This window comes from Panthera pardus, unplaced genomic scaffold (assembly GCF_024362965.1).
Source record: "Panthera pardus isolate Hobbes unplaced genomic scaffold, ASM2436296v1 HiC_scaffold_27, whole genome shotgun sequence".
Classification (NCBI taxonomy): domain Eukaryota; kingdom Metazoa; phylum Chordata; class Mammalia; order Carnivora; family Felidae; genus Panthera; species Panthera pardus.
The window spans coordinates 78,732,685-78,748,300 of record NW_026526843.1 but is presented as its reverse complement, the minus strand read 5'-3'; the positions used below and the strand labels follow the sequence as shown (position 1 = coordinate 78,748,300).

Sequence of the window (15,616 nt, the reverse complement as noted above, 5' to 3'; positions counted from 1 at the left end):
GCATTTGATTATTTACATTGAAAATCTCAAGGGATCAATGAAAGAACAAGAACTAATAAATTGAACTTCATAAAGACACAGAGTACAAGGACAAAAAAATAATTTTTTTTAAATATGAAATTTATTGTCAAATTGGTTTCCATACAACACCCAGTGCTCATCCCAAAAGGTGAAAAAAAACAATTTTACTTTTATACAAATGGCAAACAATTGGAAAATGTAATTTAAAAAGTAATTCCATTTTTAGTATCATCAAAACATAAATTAGGAATAAGCTTATCCAAAGGTGAGTTCTCACTACCACCACACACATACAAATGATGTGCCACAACCCCCATACTATAAAACATTGACGAGAAATGATAGAAGATATAAATAAATGAAGAAATATGCCATTTTCCTGGGTTGGAAGATTCAATATTGTTATGTCATATCTCCTCAAATTGATCTACAGATCTGAAACAATCCCTACTAAAATTCTACCATTTTTTGGTAGAAATTGTCCATCTAATTCTAAGATTTATATGGAAATGCAAAGGACCTGGAATATCCAAAGAAATCTTGAAAATGCAAACAAAGTAGAAAGAATTGTATTATCTAACTTCAAGATATATTATAAATCAACAGTAATCAAGACAGTGTGGTGCTGGCAAATGGATGGACAACTAGATCAATGCAACAGGATACACTGCCCAGAAACAGATTCATATTTATAAGTTTATTTTACTTTGTATATGTGCTGCCGAAGCGAGCACAAGTTTATTTTACTTTGGACAAGATGCTAAACAATCCAATGGGAAAAGGAAATCTTTTCAACAGCTTAAACAGTGGGTTATTCATATGGGGAAAAGAAAGAACTTTGACCTCCTACTTCACACCACTCATAAAATTAATGTAGGATGGACTAAAGACCTCAACATAAAACCTAAAACCATAAAACAGGGAGTATTTTTGTAACTTGGGTGTAGGCAAAGGTTTCTGAGGCCACAGAAAAAAATAACCACAAAAGAAAATTCTGATGAATTAGACTTCATCAAGATTAAATACTCTGTTTCGTCAACTTCATCAAGACTAAATACTCTGTTTCGTCCAATGAAATCATTACAAAAATTAATGAGCAATCCACCGATTGGAGAATAGATCTGTAAAGCATATATTTGCTAAAAGACTAGTATTATCCAGAATATATAAGAACTTGTACAAGCCAACAATGTAAGGCAAACTACAATGGGCAAAGTAAAATGGGCAAATGCCTTGAACAGACACTTCACAAAGAAAAATACACAAAGGCCAATAAATACATGAAAAGGTGCTCAACAACACAGTCATCAGGGAAATGCAAATTAAAACTACAAGATACCACTACACACCCACCAGAATAGCTAAAATTAGAGTTAGTGAGGGTGTGACACTCATATATTGCTGATGTTACTGTAAAATAGTGCCAATCTGGAAAAAAGGTAAACAAATACCTATCCCATGGCCCAGCAATTCTACTCCTAGGTATTATTCAGGAGAAATAAAAGCATATGTTAACAAAAAGACTTATACAAGAATATTCACAGCAGTTTTATTATTAATAACCCCAAACTAGAAACCACTCAGGTACTCATGAATAGTAAAATGGACAGATTTGGTATGTTCATACAATAGAATATTACTCTGCAGTAAAAGAAATTATTGATACACACAATGTGGATCAATCTCAAAAATCTACTGAGAAAATCCTTATACAAGAGTACACACTGTATGATTCCAATTATATGAAGATCTAGAACAGGATAAACTAAGGTGAAAAAACTCAACAACAGTCAACTCTGGTGGGGTGTGGGGAGTACTGACTGGGAAGAGTCATGAGGGAGCTTTCTGAAGTAATGGCAGTATTCTGTATTGGGTGGACAAGCTACAGCCTGCAGGCCAAAGCTGGCACACCATCTATTTGTGAATAGTTATATTGGAACACAGCCATGTCCATTTTTTTTTAATATATTGTCTATGGCCATTTTCATGCATGTAATAGCAGAGTTGAGTCGCTGTAACAGAGACTCTATAGCCCACAACAACTAAAACAGTTACTACCTATACCTTTACAGAAAATGTTTGCCAACACCTGGTCTATATTTTGATAATTGGTTGCGTAACACAAGTGTAAGCATTTGTCAAATCTCATTGAATTATAATCTATGCATTTTACTGCATACAAATATAAACTAAAAAAATTAATGTTCAGTTCTAGCCAATGATATGAATGCTGAAGTATTTATGAAGTATACTGATGTCAACAACTTTAATTTTGAAATGTGCCAGAAAAACAAGATGGATTGATAAGTGAATAAAGGTATGGATATGTAATTGAGCAAATACAACAAAAGTTAGCTATAGAATCTAGTTGGTAGGTTATATGGGTGTTCACTTTATAATTTTTCAACTTTTTGTTATCTTTGAAATTTTTCTTAATAAAATGTTGAGGAATTTTTTTTTTAATTAGGTAAGGAAAGTATACGGCACACACCTACAGAAACGAATATTCCATTCCAAAATATTTCATGAAGAACTTTATTCTAAAGAAATAACCCCAGGGGCTCCTGGGTGGCTCAGTCGGTTAAGCGTCTGACTTCGGCTCAGGTCATGATCTTGTAGTTTGTGGGTTCGAGTCTCGCATCGGGCTCTGTGCTGACAGTTCAGAGCCTGGAGCCTGCTTTGGATTCTGTGTTTCCCTCTCTCTCTGCTCCTACCCTGTTCATGCTCTCTTTCTCTCTCAAAATAAATAAACATTAAAAGAATTTTTTTAAAGAAATAACCCCAGAATAGCATGCTTTGTCTGAAGAACCATCAACTGCAAAGATCTTTATTAATCCTTGATTGTTTCTGTTAGGAGTCAGCTTGCACACACTGGAATTCACTATAATTTATACCCTTGAGGAAGAGGGAATTTTATAAAATACACAGTACTTGAGATAATAGCTGTTTGGAATACTAATATACCATCAATAGAAAATTCCTACAGGACAGCACACCTTTTATCTAAGGACCTCAAGGCATTTTTATTAGTCAAACTCAATAAATTCAGAGTCTTCAGAGTTATCTAAAGCAGAACAAAACAGCCACACACACACATACACACACAGAAACAAGAATATACTAGATTGTCAATTTCTTTCTATAAATAATTCAATCAATCTCCTGAATTAACTAAATCTCAATGAAGTCATCATGTCCGTCTTCTCCAATTCTGGCAGGGAGGATACTATCTTACAAAGAGGCTGGCTGGTGGGTGTAATGATTAAGGGCACAGCCTTTGCAGCCAAATAGTTTGGGTTCAAATCCTGACCTTCCTGTAACCTCTGTGAACCTCAGTTTCCTCACCTATAAAACAGGAGTAATGATAGCTACAATTCATACAGTTGTGAGAATAGTACATGTAAAATCATTAAGACAGTATTTGGCACCTGGGAATCACTTAATAGTGTTCATTACTATCATCTCATAAAGGCAAATGCTGTATTATAAATGTAGAGTAATAAGATAATCACTGGCTCCTAACATTTTAGAATTAACTGGCCTCCTTGCTGTTCTTCAAACATGCCAGACACTCTCCTTCTCCAGGGCCTTTCACTGCTTATTCCCTCTGCCTCAAATGTGCACTGTGGGCTACATCACCTCCTTCAAATGTTTGCTCAAATGTCAACGAGGCCTACCCTGATCACTACCTTATTTAAAATTACAACCCACTCTCCTCCTTACCCTGCTCCACATTTCCCCCAGTCTCCTGGGACCATATTATAAATTTACTTTTTATTAAGGTTATTAACAGAGTCTCTCTGCATCAGGAAACAAAAGTTAATGCCAGAAGGGATTTTTGTGTTTTATTCACTGATACATCCCAAGTAGGTGCTCAAATATTTTTTTTGTTATCATCATCTGGTTTAACCCCTCCAACTTTAGAGATGAGGAAACCCCAGAGACTTGAGTCAAGGCCACGCACTGAATAAATAAGGAAAAGACCCAAGAATGGGGACTGTGACTCCCTGTCCAATGCCATTTCTACCTAGCTCACTATCTCCCTGACCCTTGAACATCACAGAAAAATCACAATCATCTATATTTTTCCTCCAGGAGGATTTACCTTTGGAATTTCTTGGCTTTGCAAATGCTGCTGTGTCTATAACATAGAAATGCTCTAAAAGACAGTAGAAGCCTGCACTGGAATACTAAGTGTTGATGAGCAGAAGAAGGTGGCTGATTTGAAAGAGCTACCCCAGAGCTTTGACAGAGGGTCTGCTGTTGTAATTGTGTTTCTGCTGACCGAAAAACAAGTGTTGAGCCAGAAGATGGTTGCCACTGTGGCTGGACAGCAGACTGCTGCTGAATGCATGCTGGCTGGTGCTACGCTAGGGTTTTCTTCAGGGGAAATGTTTGCTAATGCTGAAGCACTTGAGTCTGCTTTAAGGGCTGCATTATGTATTTTTCCATTGCCACTGGTTGCAAGTTTTCTTGCAAAGGAGGTATAATCCATACCATATCCATACCTTCAACATACCTGGTAATGTCTGAACTTGGTTAGGTGCCTGTGAATGAGGTAAACGCTGCTGGAAAGCAGCGTGGTGGCTACCCAAAGACTGCTGTTGATTTACAAGACCTTCTTTAGTAGACAACTGATGGCTTTTCTGTGCTTCTCTACAAGATGAATGAGTCATGTGCAGATGCTGAATGAAAACTGAATGAGAAACCTGGCTTGGTGTTAGATATGATCGTGAAAACTCTGTAGATAAAGTGGGGGGGGGGGCTGGATCTGGGCCTGTGAGGAGGCCTGTTGAATGAAGGACATCTGCGCAGGATGTTGAAGTTGTCCTTCCATGGCCCTCTGACACGTAATGCTAATTGAGTGGGTTTTTAGCTGCTGGTGTCTAAAACCAACATCTGCTTGTGATGCAGCTGCTGAGTACTGGACATTAAGATTAATGTTAAAAATGTCTTTTGCTCCAACTTTGAAGAATTACCACCTTAGGGTTGTGTTAAATAGATTTGTTCATCAGAAGTCTGTACTACATAAGGTGGTACGGAGTGTAACTTCTGATCTGCAGCATTTGCAATATGTATGTGCTTGTTATCGGTAGGGTTTACTGTGTATACTTGCTGAGTTATGTAGGTTGCCTGTTCAGTTGTCTAGATGGTGTAAGCAGTTTGTGCTGAATAATGGGCATGCTCAAGTGGCAGTGCCCAGTAAGCAAACTGTTCTATAGATTGCACAGAGTAAGCTGCTTGGATCATATATGCTGGCTGGTCTGGAAAAGCTGACAAAACCTGAGGTTGCACTGGAAAAGCAGGATGCCCTTAGGCTGGAGCCAAATAAGAGGCCTGTACCACAGGCAGGACTGGATAAGAAGTCTGCACAGAATGAGTTGACTGTGAGCCTGGTGGTTGTACAGTACAAAGAAGATATTCTGGGGATGACAGTGAATAAACACACTGTGCTGTAGTCTGGATTGGGTAAATTGGCTATGATGGCTAAAAAGCTTGTTCTGGGGATGTATCACAAATGGCAGCTGCCCAGGAGCCTTCAATGGGAAGGATGGCAGTTCTGCAGGTGGCCCTGCAGAAGTGTGTTGAATAGAGTATGAGGGTCATTGCAGGGAGTGAATCACACTTTTAATATCACCTTTTCACTGCTGCTGACTTGCACGAGCTTCAGACACTCTCAGAATACAATCCCACTGCACAATTTTTTGTAGTGATGCCATAATTTTAGGTTGTAAAATTAATGGCTGCTGCTGACTAGAGGCTTGGAAAAAAGGTTTCTTCAAATACACAGTCTGGCTTTGTGGCACTGAAGAACCTAGAGTCTCCTAGACTCCTGATGTACTATGGAGTACGGGTGGGGTACTAAATATATCTTTTGTGAAGGCTAATTGGCCCCTGAATGCCCCCCAGTGGAATTAGAAGGGAGCTGAACTGTACCAGCAGCCTTCTGTGCACTGCTCATGTATTGTGCAGAATTATTTGACAAAGCTTGAGAACAGTTAACCAATAATAAACTAGAATTCTGGGGGTGCCTGGGTGATTCAGTTGGTTAAGCATCCGACTCTTGATTTCAGCTCAGGTCATGATCTCATAGTTGTGAGATTGAGCCCCACATCGGGCTCCATACTGGGCATAGAACCTGCTTGGGATTCTCTCTCTCCCCCACCCTTTCTTTCTCTCTCCCTCTGCCCCCCCCCCCCCCACATTCATGTGCTCTCTCTCTCTCTCTCTCAAAAAAAAGAAAGAAAGAAAAGAAGTTAGATGTCATTAGAATCTGGTGATTTGGTTAATTCCTGATTTCCATTTCTAGGGCCAGGCTCAAGTTGAAGACCAATTTTGGATGCTGGGAAATCATTCGTGAAGCAGACAATGTCTGAGGAGAAACTGCAGAAAAGACTGGTTGTGGAACTCCAGTAACTGACAAGTCTAAAGTCATATGTTGGGCTGAAGTTTGTCCATCTGTTCCAAAGTTCAGCTGCAGTTCCTGGTTGTGGTGCAAGGAAAATTCAAATTATAAATGCATATGCCATGCCCATTTTAATGGGACTCTCCCAGACAAAATGATAGATAAAATAATGCTATGTTCTAAAAAGTTCAGTAAGCTATCAAAAAGGTACTGGTATTAGTCCTATAAAAATCTTTAATACCATGAGTAAATGCTGGTTGAATACACTAAGGGATTGAGACCAGTCCCAATAATATACTGCTCGTGGCTTCTCATTTATTGCACTTGTTATATAACTCATTCAAGCCCTGGCAGAGATTCAGAGTAACTGAATCTAACACCTTCACACACTAGACACTGGAAGTTCCAAGAAAAAGCTCAAAAGGATTTCAATATCATAGCTAAAATGAACATAGAAGCTCTCCAAAGAGGAGAGAGAGTTGGCTGAATAAATATAGGTTGGATGCAATAATTCCTAGAACTTGAACCACCACATTCATAAAAAGACACCAACAGTCAAAGTGCTTGCTTATGTGGCTTCTATATATTGGGGGGGGGAGTCTAAAAAATAGTATGTATGTGATATTCAGATGTATATAAACAAAATTATATATGTATAATACGGAAAAAAGACAAATCTAGAGGCTCTACCGACAAATATAAACAAAAAGTTGTCTCTAGCTGGAGAAATAACACGTGATTTTCATGGTCTTCTTTATAACTTCATAGGCTTTATTTTTAAATAGGTAAATAATACTCTTACACTAATTTTTGAAACTTAAAAAATTTTTGGAGCACATTTTAAAATACATATATCTGCATACTTATGTGGTTGAACCTAAGTTAATTTAAGCATCCTTTCAACACACTTGGCATGAAAGTCTAAGAAACAGGCAAATCAAACCACAAGAGCGCAATTATGAATATGTACCATGTTGTCTACAAACACTAGCCAAATACAATGCACTGTCAACTCTATCAGATTAAATTTACCCCCAGCAGGTTTTAAATACATCAGGCATTTGTCAAGTATGTGTATGCTTTCTCCTACAAGACTGTGAACTCCTTGAGGGTATGGGCCATATTTTACTTTATCTTACATACATAGAAATGGTAGTCATTAAAAACTGTTTGATGAACTGTGACTTACTATATATCAATCTCTTAAAAGAAACAGATGCACCAGCTGCTAACTGAATCATATACAGAGAATGCCTAGGAGCTCAGACCATCTCATTCCCAAAGACATAAGGCACACGTAGGAGTTGGTGAGGTTGAGAAAAGAAAATTCAGTGATGGCAAAAACAAAAAAGCTGAACCATGTGTCCAGAGTTCATAACCTAGGGAACCAGAATAGTCAATATATGAACTCTCACAAACACTGTTTACACCTTGTCAGAAATGAATAATGCTAAGTTTCAGAGTCAAAAAGACACACTTATTTCTCCTACAGAAATAAACATGAATCAAAAAAAGCCAAGATCTAATAAACTGTCAGTATCCAAAATATATAAACATCTTATACAACTCAACACCAAAACACACAAATAATCCAATTGAAAATAGGCAGAAGACATGAACAGACATTTCTCCAAAGAAGACATACAGATGGCCAACAGACACATGAAAAGATGATTAACATCACTCATCATCAGGGAAATGCAAATCAAAACTACAATGAGATATCACCTCATACCTGTCAGAATGGCTAAAACCAAAAACACATGAAACAAGTGTTGGCAAGGATGTGGAGAAAAAGGAACCCCCTTGCACTGTTGGTGAGGATACAAACTGGTGCAGCCATTCTGGAAAACAATATGGAGCTTCCTCAAAAAATTAAAAATAGGACTATCCTATGATCCAGCAATTCCACTACTGGGTATTTCCCCCCTAAAGATTACAAAAAAACACTAATTCAAAAAGATATATGCACTCTGATGTTTATAGCGAAACTAATTACAACAGCAAAATTATGGAAGCAACCCAAGTGTCCATCAATAGATGAATGGATAAAGATGTAGTATGTATGTGTGTGTGTGTGTGTGTGTGTGTGTGTGTGTATAAACACAATGGAATATTATTTGGCCATAATAAAGAACGAAATCTTGCTGTTTACAACAACATGGATTGATCTAGAGGGTATAATACTAAGTGATACAAGTCAGTCAGAGATAGACAAATACCATATGATTTCACTCATGTGGAATTAATGAAATGACATAAACGAACAAAGAAAAAAAGAGACAAACTAAGAAAACAGACTCTTAATTACAGAGAACAAACCCTTCTGGTTAACCAGAAGGCAGGTGGGGGGGGGGGGGATGGGTGAAATAGATGAAGGGTATTAAAGAGTTCACTTGTGATGAGCACAGGGTGATGCATGGAAGTGTAGGATCACTATATTGTACACCTGAAATTAATATCACACTGTATGTTTAACTATACCGGAATTAAAATTTTTTAAAAAGCCAAGAATTTAGATAAAGTGCCAAAGATTTTGTCTATAAAATATTATTTCTAATTAACTATAAAAGACATCCCTCCACATTCAAACCAGGCTAGAAAAGTCCAATACAAAGAACAAACCATCATCACCAAGAGCAAGAGATCTGACTTATAAATAAATTTGTTTATCGATATATAGTGTCCTCAGTGTCTTTGCCAATAATACAATCAGTGTCTCAAGATTCTAGTTTCACAATGTTAGGCACATCCTCAGGCATAAACAACTTTTAACTTTCAGTGAGTTTTATATAACTATATTGAATTTATGAAAGAGAGCCTTTGAAAGGGAGAAAATCTAGGCAGTGTTAAATACATTTAACAGAATACAGAACCTCTAAAATACACCTTACCTTTACCTGTGAGACCGTCTGGACAGTTAATGGGGAAACCTGGGGTTGTGAGACAACTGGAGGTCCAAGGACATGTACAGGCAAAACAGTGGACTGACCTTGAACCAAAGGCAAAATGTGGGGCTGAGACAGCTTTGGCTGCTGTTGCAGCTGTTAAATAAGAAAAAAAAAATATGTTAAACTTTCCCATTTACAGTAAATATATGGATTATATATTTAAAAATATAACAGTTCACTTTACCCCTGAAATCTGCTGGTAATGTCCTACTTGCTGCTGGGATGGATAAATCATCCCTGGAACATTTATTTCAGCCTGTGGGATGTTGGAAACCACTTGAGAACCCATCTTCTGGTCTGAGGAACAGGCCACACTGGGATGACTTGAAGTATCTGAGTGTATAGCAGATCCAGCTCCTGCCTCAGACAAATTGTCACCTATGACAAAGAAAAGAAGCAACAGGTAGAAGGAAAAACTTGAAGCACAAGGTCTAAATGACATGGGAAATAATAAGTGTTTTATATTTTCTTTTACTCTGACAACCCGAGACAACTTGAAATAAAATATGCACACTATACAATTAACCAAAAACCATCATGTAAACTCTCCATGTTGACATTGTAGTATAACTAAAATTTTCTTAGTAAAGCAAACCTAAAAACAAAGAATCACATAAAAATCAACTCCATTTATGCAAAAATTCTCAATAAGATACTAGCAAATCAAATTCAACAGCATATAAAAAGAATTATTCACCATGATCAAGTGGGATTCATTCCTGGGATGCAGGGCTGGTTCAACATTCACAAATCGATCAACGTGATACATCACATTAACAAAAAAAAAAGAGAAGAACCATATGATCCTGTCAATCGATGCAGAAAAGGCCTTTGACAAAATCCAGCACCCTTTCTTAATAAAAACCCTTGAGAAAGTCGGGATAGAAGGAACATACTTAAAGATCATAAAAGCCATTTATGAAAAGCCCACAGCTAACATCATCCTCAATGGGGAAAAACTGAGAGCTTTTTCCCTGAGATCAGGAACACGACAGGGATGCCCACTCTCACCGCTGCTGTTTAACATAGTGCTGGAAGTTCTAGCATCAGCAATCAGACAACAAAAGGAAATCAAAGGCATCAAAATTGGCAAAGATGAAGTCAAGCTTTTGCTTTTTGCAGATGACATGATATTATACATGGAAAATCTGATAGACTCCACCAAAAGTCTGCTAGAACTGATACATGAATTCAGCAAAGTTGCAGGATACAAAATCAATGTACAGAAATCAGTTGCATTCTTATACACTAACAATGAAGCAACAGAAAGACAAATAAAGAAACTGATCCCATTCACAATTGCACCAAGAAGCATAAAATACCTAGGAATAAATCTAACCAAAGATGTAAAAGATCTGTATGCTGAAAACTATAGAATGCTTATGCAGGTAATTGAAGAAGATATAAAGAAATGGAAAGACATTCCCTGCTCATGGACTGGAAGAATAAATATTGTCAAAATGTCAATACTACCCAAAGCTATCTACACATTCAATGCAATCCCAATCAAAATTGCACCAGCATTCTTCTCGAAACTAGAACAGGCAATCCTAAAATTCATATGGAACCACAAAAGGCCCCGAATAGCCAAAGTAATTTTGAAGAAGACCAAAGCAGGAGGCATCACAATCCCAGACTTTAGCCTCTGCTACAAAGCTGTCATCATCAAGACAGCATGGTATTGGCATAAAAACAGACACATAGACCAATGGAATAGAATAGAAACCCCAGAACTAGACCCACAAACGTATGGCCAACTCATCTTTGACAAAGCAGGAAAGAACATCCAATGGAAAAAAGACAGTCTCTTTAACAAATGGTGCTGGGAGAACTGGACAGCAACATGCAGAAGGTTGAAACTAGACCACTTTCTCACACCATTCACAAAAATAAACTCAAAGTGGATAAAGGACCTGAATGTGAGACAGGAAACCATCAAAACCCTAGAGGAGAAAGCAGGAAAAGACCTCTCTGACCTCAGCCGTAGCAATCTCTTACTCGGCACATCCCCAAAGGCAAGGGAATTAAAAGCAAAAGTGAATTACTGGGACCTTATGAAGATAAAAAGCTTCTGCACAGCAAAGGAAACAACCAACAAAACTAAAAGGCAACCAACGGAATGGGAAAAGATATTTGCAAATGACATATCGGACAAAGGGCTAGTATCCAAAATCTATAAAGAGCTCATCAAACTCCACACCCGAAAAACAAATAACCCAGTGAAGAAATGGGCAGAAAACATGAATAGACACTTCTCTAAAGAAGACATCCGGATGGCCAACAGGCACACGAAAAGATGTTCAACGTCGCTCCTTATCAGGGAAATACAAATCAAAACCACACTCAGATATCACCTCACGCCAGTCAGAGTGTCCAAAATGAACAAATCAGGAGACTATAGATTCTGGAGAGGATGTGGAGAAACAGGAACCCTCTTGCACTGTTGGTGGGAATGCAAATTGGTGTAGCCGCTCTGGAAAGCAGTGTGGAGGTTCCTCAGAAAATTAAAAATAGACCTACCCTATGACCCAGCAATAGCACTGCTAGGAATTTACGCAAGGGATACAGGAGTACTGATGCATAGGGGCACTTGTACCCCAGTGTTTATAGCAGCACTCTCAACAATAGCCAAATTATGGAAAGAGCCTAAATGTCCATCAACTGATGAATGGACAAAGAAATTGCGGTTTATATACACAATGGAATACTACGTGGCAATGAGAAAAAATGAAATATGGCCTTTTGTAGCAACGTGGATGGAACTGGAGAGTGTGATGCTAAGTGAAATAAGCCATACAGAGAAAGACAGATACCATATGGTTTCACTCTTATGTGGATCCTGAGAAATGTAACAGAAACCCATGGGGGAGGGGAAGGAAAAAATAAAAAAGAGGTTAGAGTGGGAGAGAGCCAAAGCACAAGAGACTGTTAAAAACTGAGAACAAACTGAGGGTTGATGGGGGGTGGGAGGGAGGGGAGGGTGGGTGATGGGTATTGAGGAGGGCACCTTTTGGGATGAGCGCTGGGTGTTGTATGGAAACCAATTTGACAGTAAATTTCATATATTAAAAAATAAAAAATAAAAAATAAAAAAAATAAAAAATAAAAAAATAATAAAAAAAATAAAAGACTCCTGATACTAGGACGCCTCAAGGAGACTGTCCCAATTAGTTACGGAAAAAAAAGCCATTAAGTTAGAAATATAATACTAATTTACTGAGCATGGATTAACAATAAACTAATTTGCAAATGTTAAAAAAAAAATCAACTCCATTTGCTGGCCATTTCATGTAAATCCCTAACTAATCTATACTTGCCATTAGGATTTCAGTAAAATCTAAGGGTCATATATATTCTCATTCTCTTAGAACCTGGCTAGAAAATACTATCTTTACAGAACAATTGGTTATTACTATGAAAACACTAAAAAAAGAAAAGAAAATACTGTGTCCTTCTAGAGAAGAGAATGCATTATAGCAGAAAAATTAAAGGAACTACAATAATTTTATACTTGAGTCTAAAAACAAAGGATCTTAAAGTCTAGAAAATTCCTCCTTAAAAAATAAATTTTCCCTTTAGTTCCAAATATTCTTTATTTAAGGATTTACATTAGACCTTTAAAAATGGTAAAAATATTATAGCTCTTATTCAGTTAGCACTTTGGACAAGTCATGTAACAAAACAGTTTCTTAATTTTAAAATAAGATAACTAGGCTGGCTTGTCTATTTCAGGGAGTTTGTAAAAGGACTGATGAAATGATGGATAATAGAATTCTTTGAAGAGCACAAAAGTACTATTTCAAGATAAGGGAATACAATCACACGTTTGTTTACTTTTATAAATTAGGAATACTACCTGTAACAGAGGAGCAGTGCTGCTGTGGTTTTCTTTGTAGAAACTGTTGTCGAACATGCTGATCAACTTCAGTTTCTTCACATTCAGCCCCCGTGTGCTGAGCAGGAGCAGGGGACAAAGTTGCATTCTGGTGCTGAGGGAGTACATTCCCCACAGACTTGCACTGGGAATCCCTGCGTTCTTCCAAACAGCCAGCTGGTTTCTTCTCCCTTGTCTTCTTTATCAGGGTGACCCGGTCTCTAATGGACTTAGCAACAGCTTTGGAATCACTTTCATGGAAGAATCCTGACTTGACCTACAAACAAAACATAATAAGCAAACTACATCTTTAACATTTAAGATTTTTAACTTTTTTTTTACCAGCAGAGTTATTTTGCACTCCCAAATTGCAAATGCCATTAAATAAGAGCTAATTTGTTTACATGTCCTTTTTGTTTCAATTCAATATAATTGACATAGTTTCAAGTGTATATCATAGTAATTAAATAATTTTTTATACAGGGGTGCCTGGGTGGCTTAGTCGGTTGAGCGTCTGACTTGGCTCAGGTCACGATCTCACAGTTTTGTGGGTTCGAGCTCTACATCAGGCTCTGTGCTGACAGCTCAGAGCCTGGAGCCTGCTTCAGATTTTGTGTCTCACTCTCTCTCTGCCCCTCTGCACCCCCCCCCTCAAAAATGAATAAACATTAAAAAAATTTTAAATAATTTTTTATACAACTTTATTTATGTTGAGAGGTAGACAGGGAGACAGAGTGCATGTGAGCAGGGGAAGGGCCAGAGAGAGAGGGAGAGAGGGAGAATCCCAAGCAGGCTCCACACTGTCAGTGCAGAGCCTGACGTAGGGCTCAAACTCATGAACCTGTGAGATCATGACCTGAGCCGAAACCAAGAGTGGAACACTTCACTGACTGAGCCACCCAGGCGCCCCTCAATATTTTCGATGTACATCTAGGTTCTTTCTTTTTAATGTTTATTTATTTTCGAGAGAGAGAGAGAGAGAGAGAGAGAGACATGGAGCGTGAGCAGGAGAGTGGGAGAGAGACTGAGGAAGACACAGAATCAGAAGCAGCTCCAGGCTGTCAGCATAGAGCCCGACACGGGGCTTGAACTCACAAACTGTGAGATCATGACCTGAGCCAAAGTCAGACACCCAACCGAGTGAGCTACCCAGGCCCACCTTCTATGTTCTTTCTTAGACATACATAAATGTAGAGCCTTTAATAAGCATAAGAAAAATACCACTACCAAGTATTGTTAAAAGAATTGTGGCTTTAAACAAAACAAACAAATAACTTGATGTTTCAGTACATGCAGTCTTATTACAGTTAATTTATGACTGTCATTAAGGTTTGTGAAAGATTAAAAGTTTCTTATTCAACAACATTAAGTGCCTACAATGTGCCCAGTACTGGACTCCAGAGACATAGAAGTTATTACACTGGTCGTTTGTCCTGTATGAGCACAAAATCTGGTGGTAAGATGGTACATATTTAACTTAAAATAAGGTAGAAAGCTTTAAGCTCCTATAAAAGCCCTAAAGGGAAAAGAGAAGAAAGCATCACAGAGGAAGGTAAACTCTGACTTGAATTAAAACAAACAAACAAAAAAAGGAACTTGCTGGCTATTAAGGGAGGTGGAGATGAAATTTAGAGATCCACACTCCAGGCAAAGGGATATCGGCTCACAGCAAAGTACTACATCTTACCAGGTGTTAGAAGTGTGAGAGAAGTTAAGGGCTTGCTGTCTGAGAAAAGCGGGGCTGAGGAGCAGAAAGATGACTTGAGGAGGTGGCATGGCAGATTATTCTCAGTCCTACAATCTGTTTTTTTTTTTAATTTTTTTTAACGTTTATTTATTTTTGAGACAGAGAGAGAGACAGAGCATGAACGGGGGAGGGGCAGAGAGAGAGGGAGACACAGAATCAGAAGCAGGCTCCAGGCTCTGAGCCATCAGCCCAGAGCCCAACGCGGGGCTCGAACTCACAGACCGCGAGATGGTGACCTGAGCTGAAGTCGGAGGCTTAACCGACTGAGCCACCCAGGCGCCCCTACAATCTGTTTTTTAAAGTATGCCTTGTGGGTCTGAATACTCAGGAAAATTTCGTGGTAGTTGAAAGATGATTAAAATGTTAGATGGAATCCATATATTTACTTTCACTCCCTCCAAAAGCTCTAAAAAAATCCCCATACTAAATGGATTTTTAAGTTATAAACCCACAAGAACAGGGAGAATAAGAGAAAAACAACAGCAACAACATTTTGGACACTCCAGAATGTGGAAAACAGATTAAGTGACCTAGAAGACCTGAAAATGGTGAACTAAAACAGATTAAGTGACCTAGAAGACCTGAAAATGGTGAACTAGGGAAAGTGGAGAATCATT

General features: G+C 38.1%; 1 protein-coding gene across 1 annotated transcript in view; it reads right to left on the bottom strand.

Annotated features, from left to right (window-relative positions):
- WNK3 (WNK lysine deficient protein kinase 3) overlaps positions 1-15,616 on the bottom strand; it is a 185,158-nt gene that overhangs the window by 111,266 nt on the left and 58,276 nt on the right. The window contains 3 exon segments of the mRNA XM_019436661.2: positions 9,322-9,471; positions 9,563-9,756; positions 13,235-13,529. Coding sequence (XP_019292206.2) covers positions 9,322-9,471; positions 9,563-9,756; positions 13,235-13,529 — 639 coding nt within the window.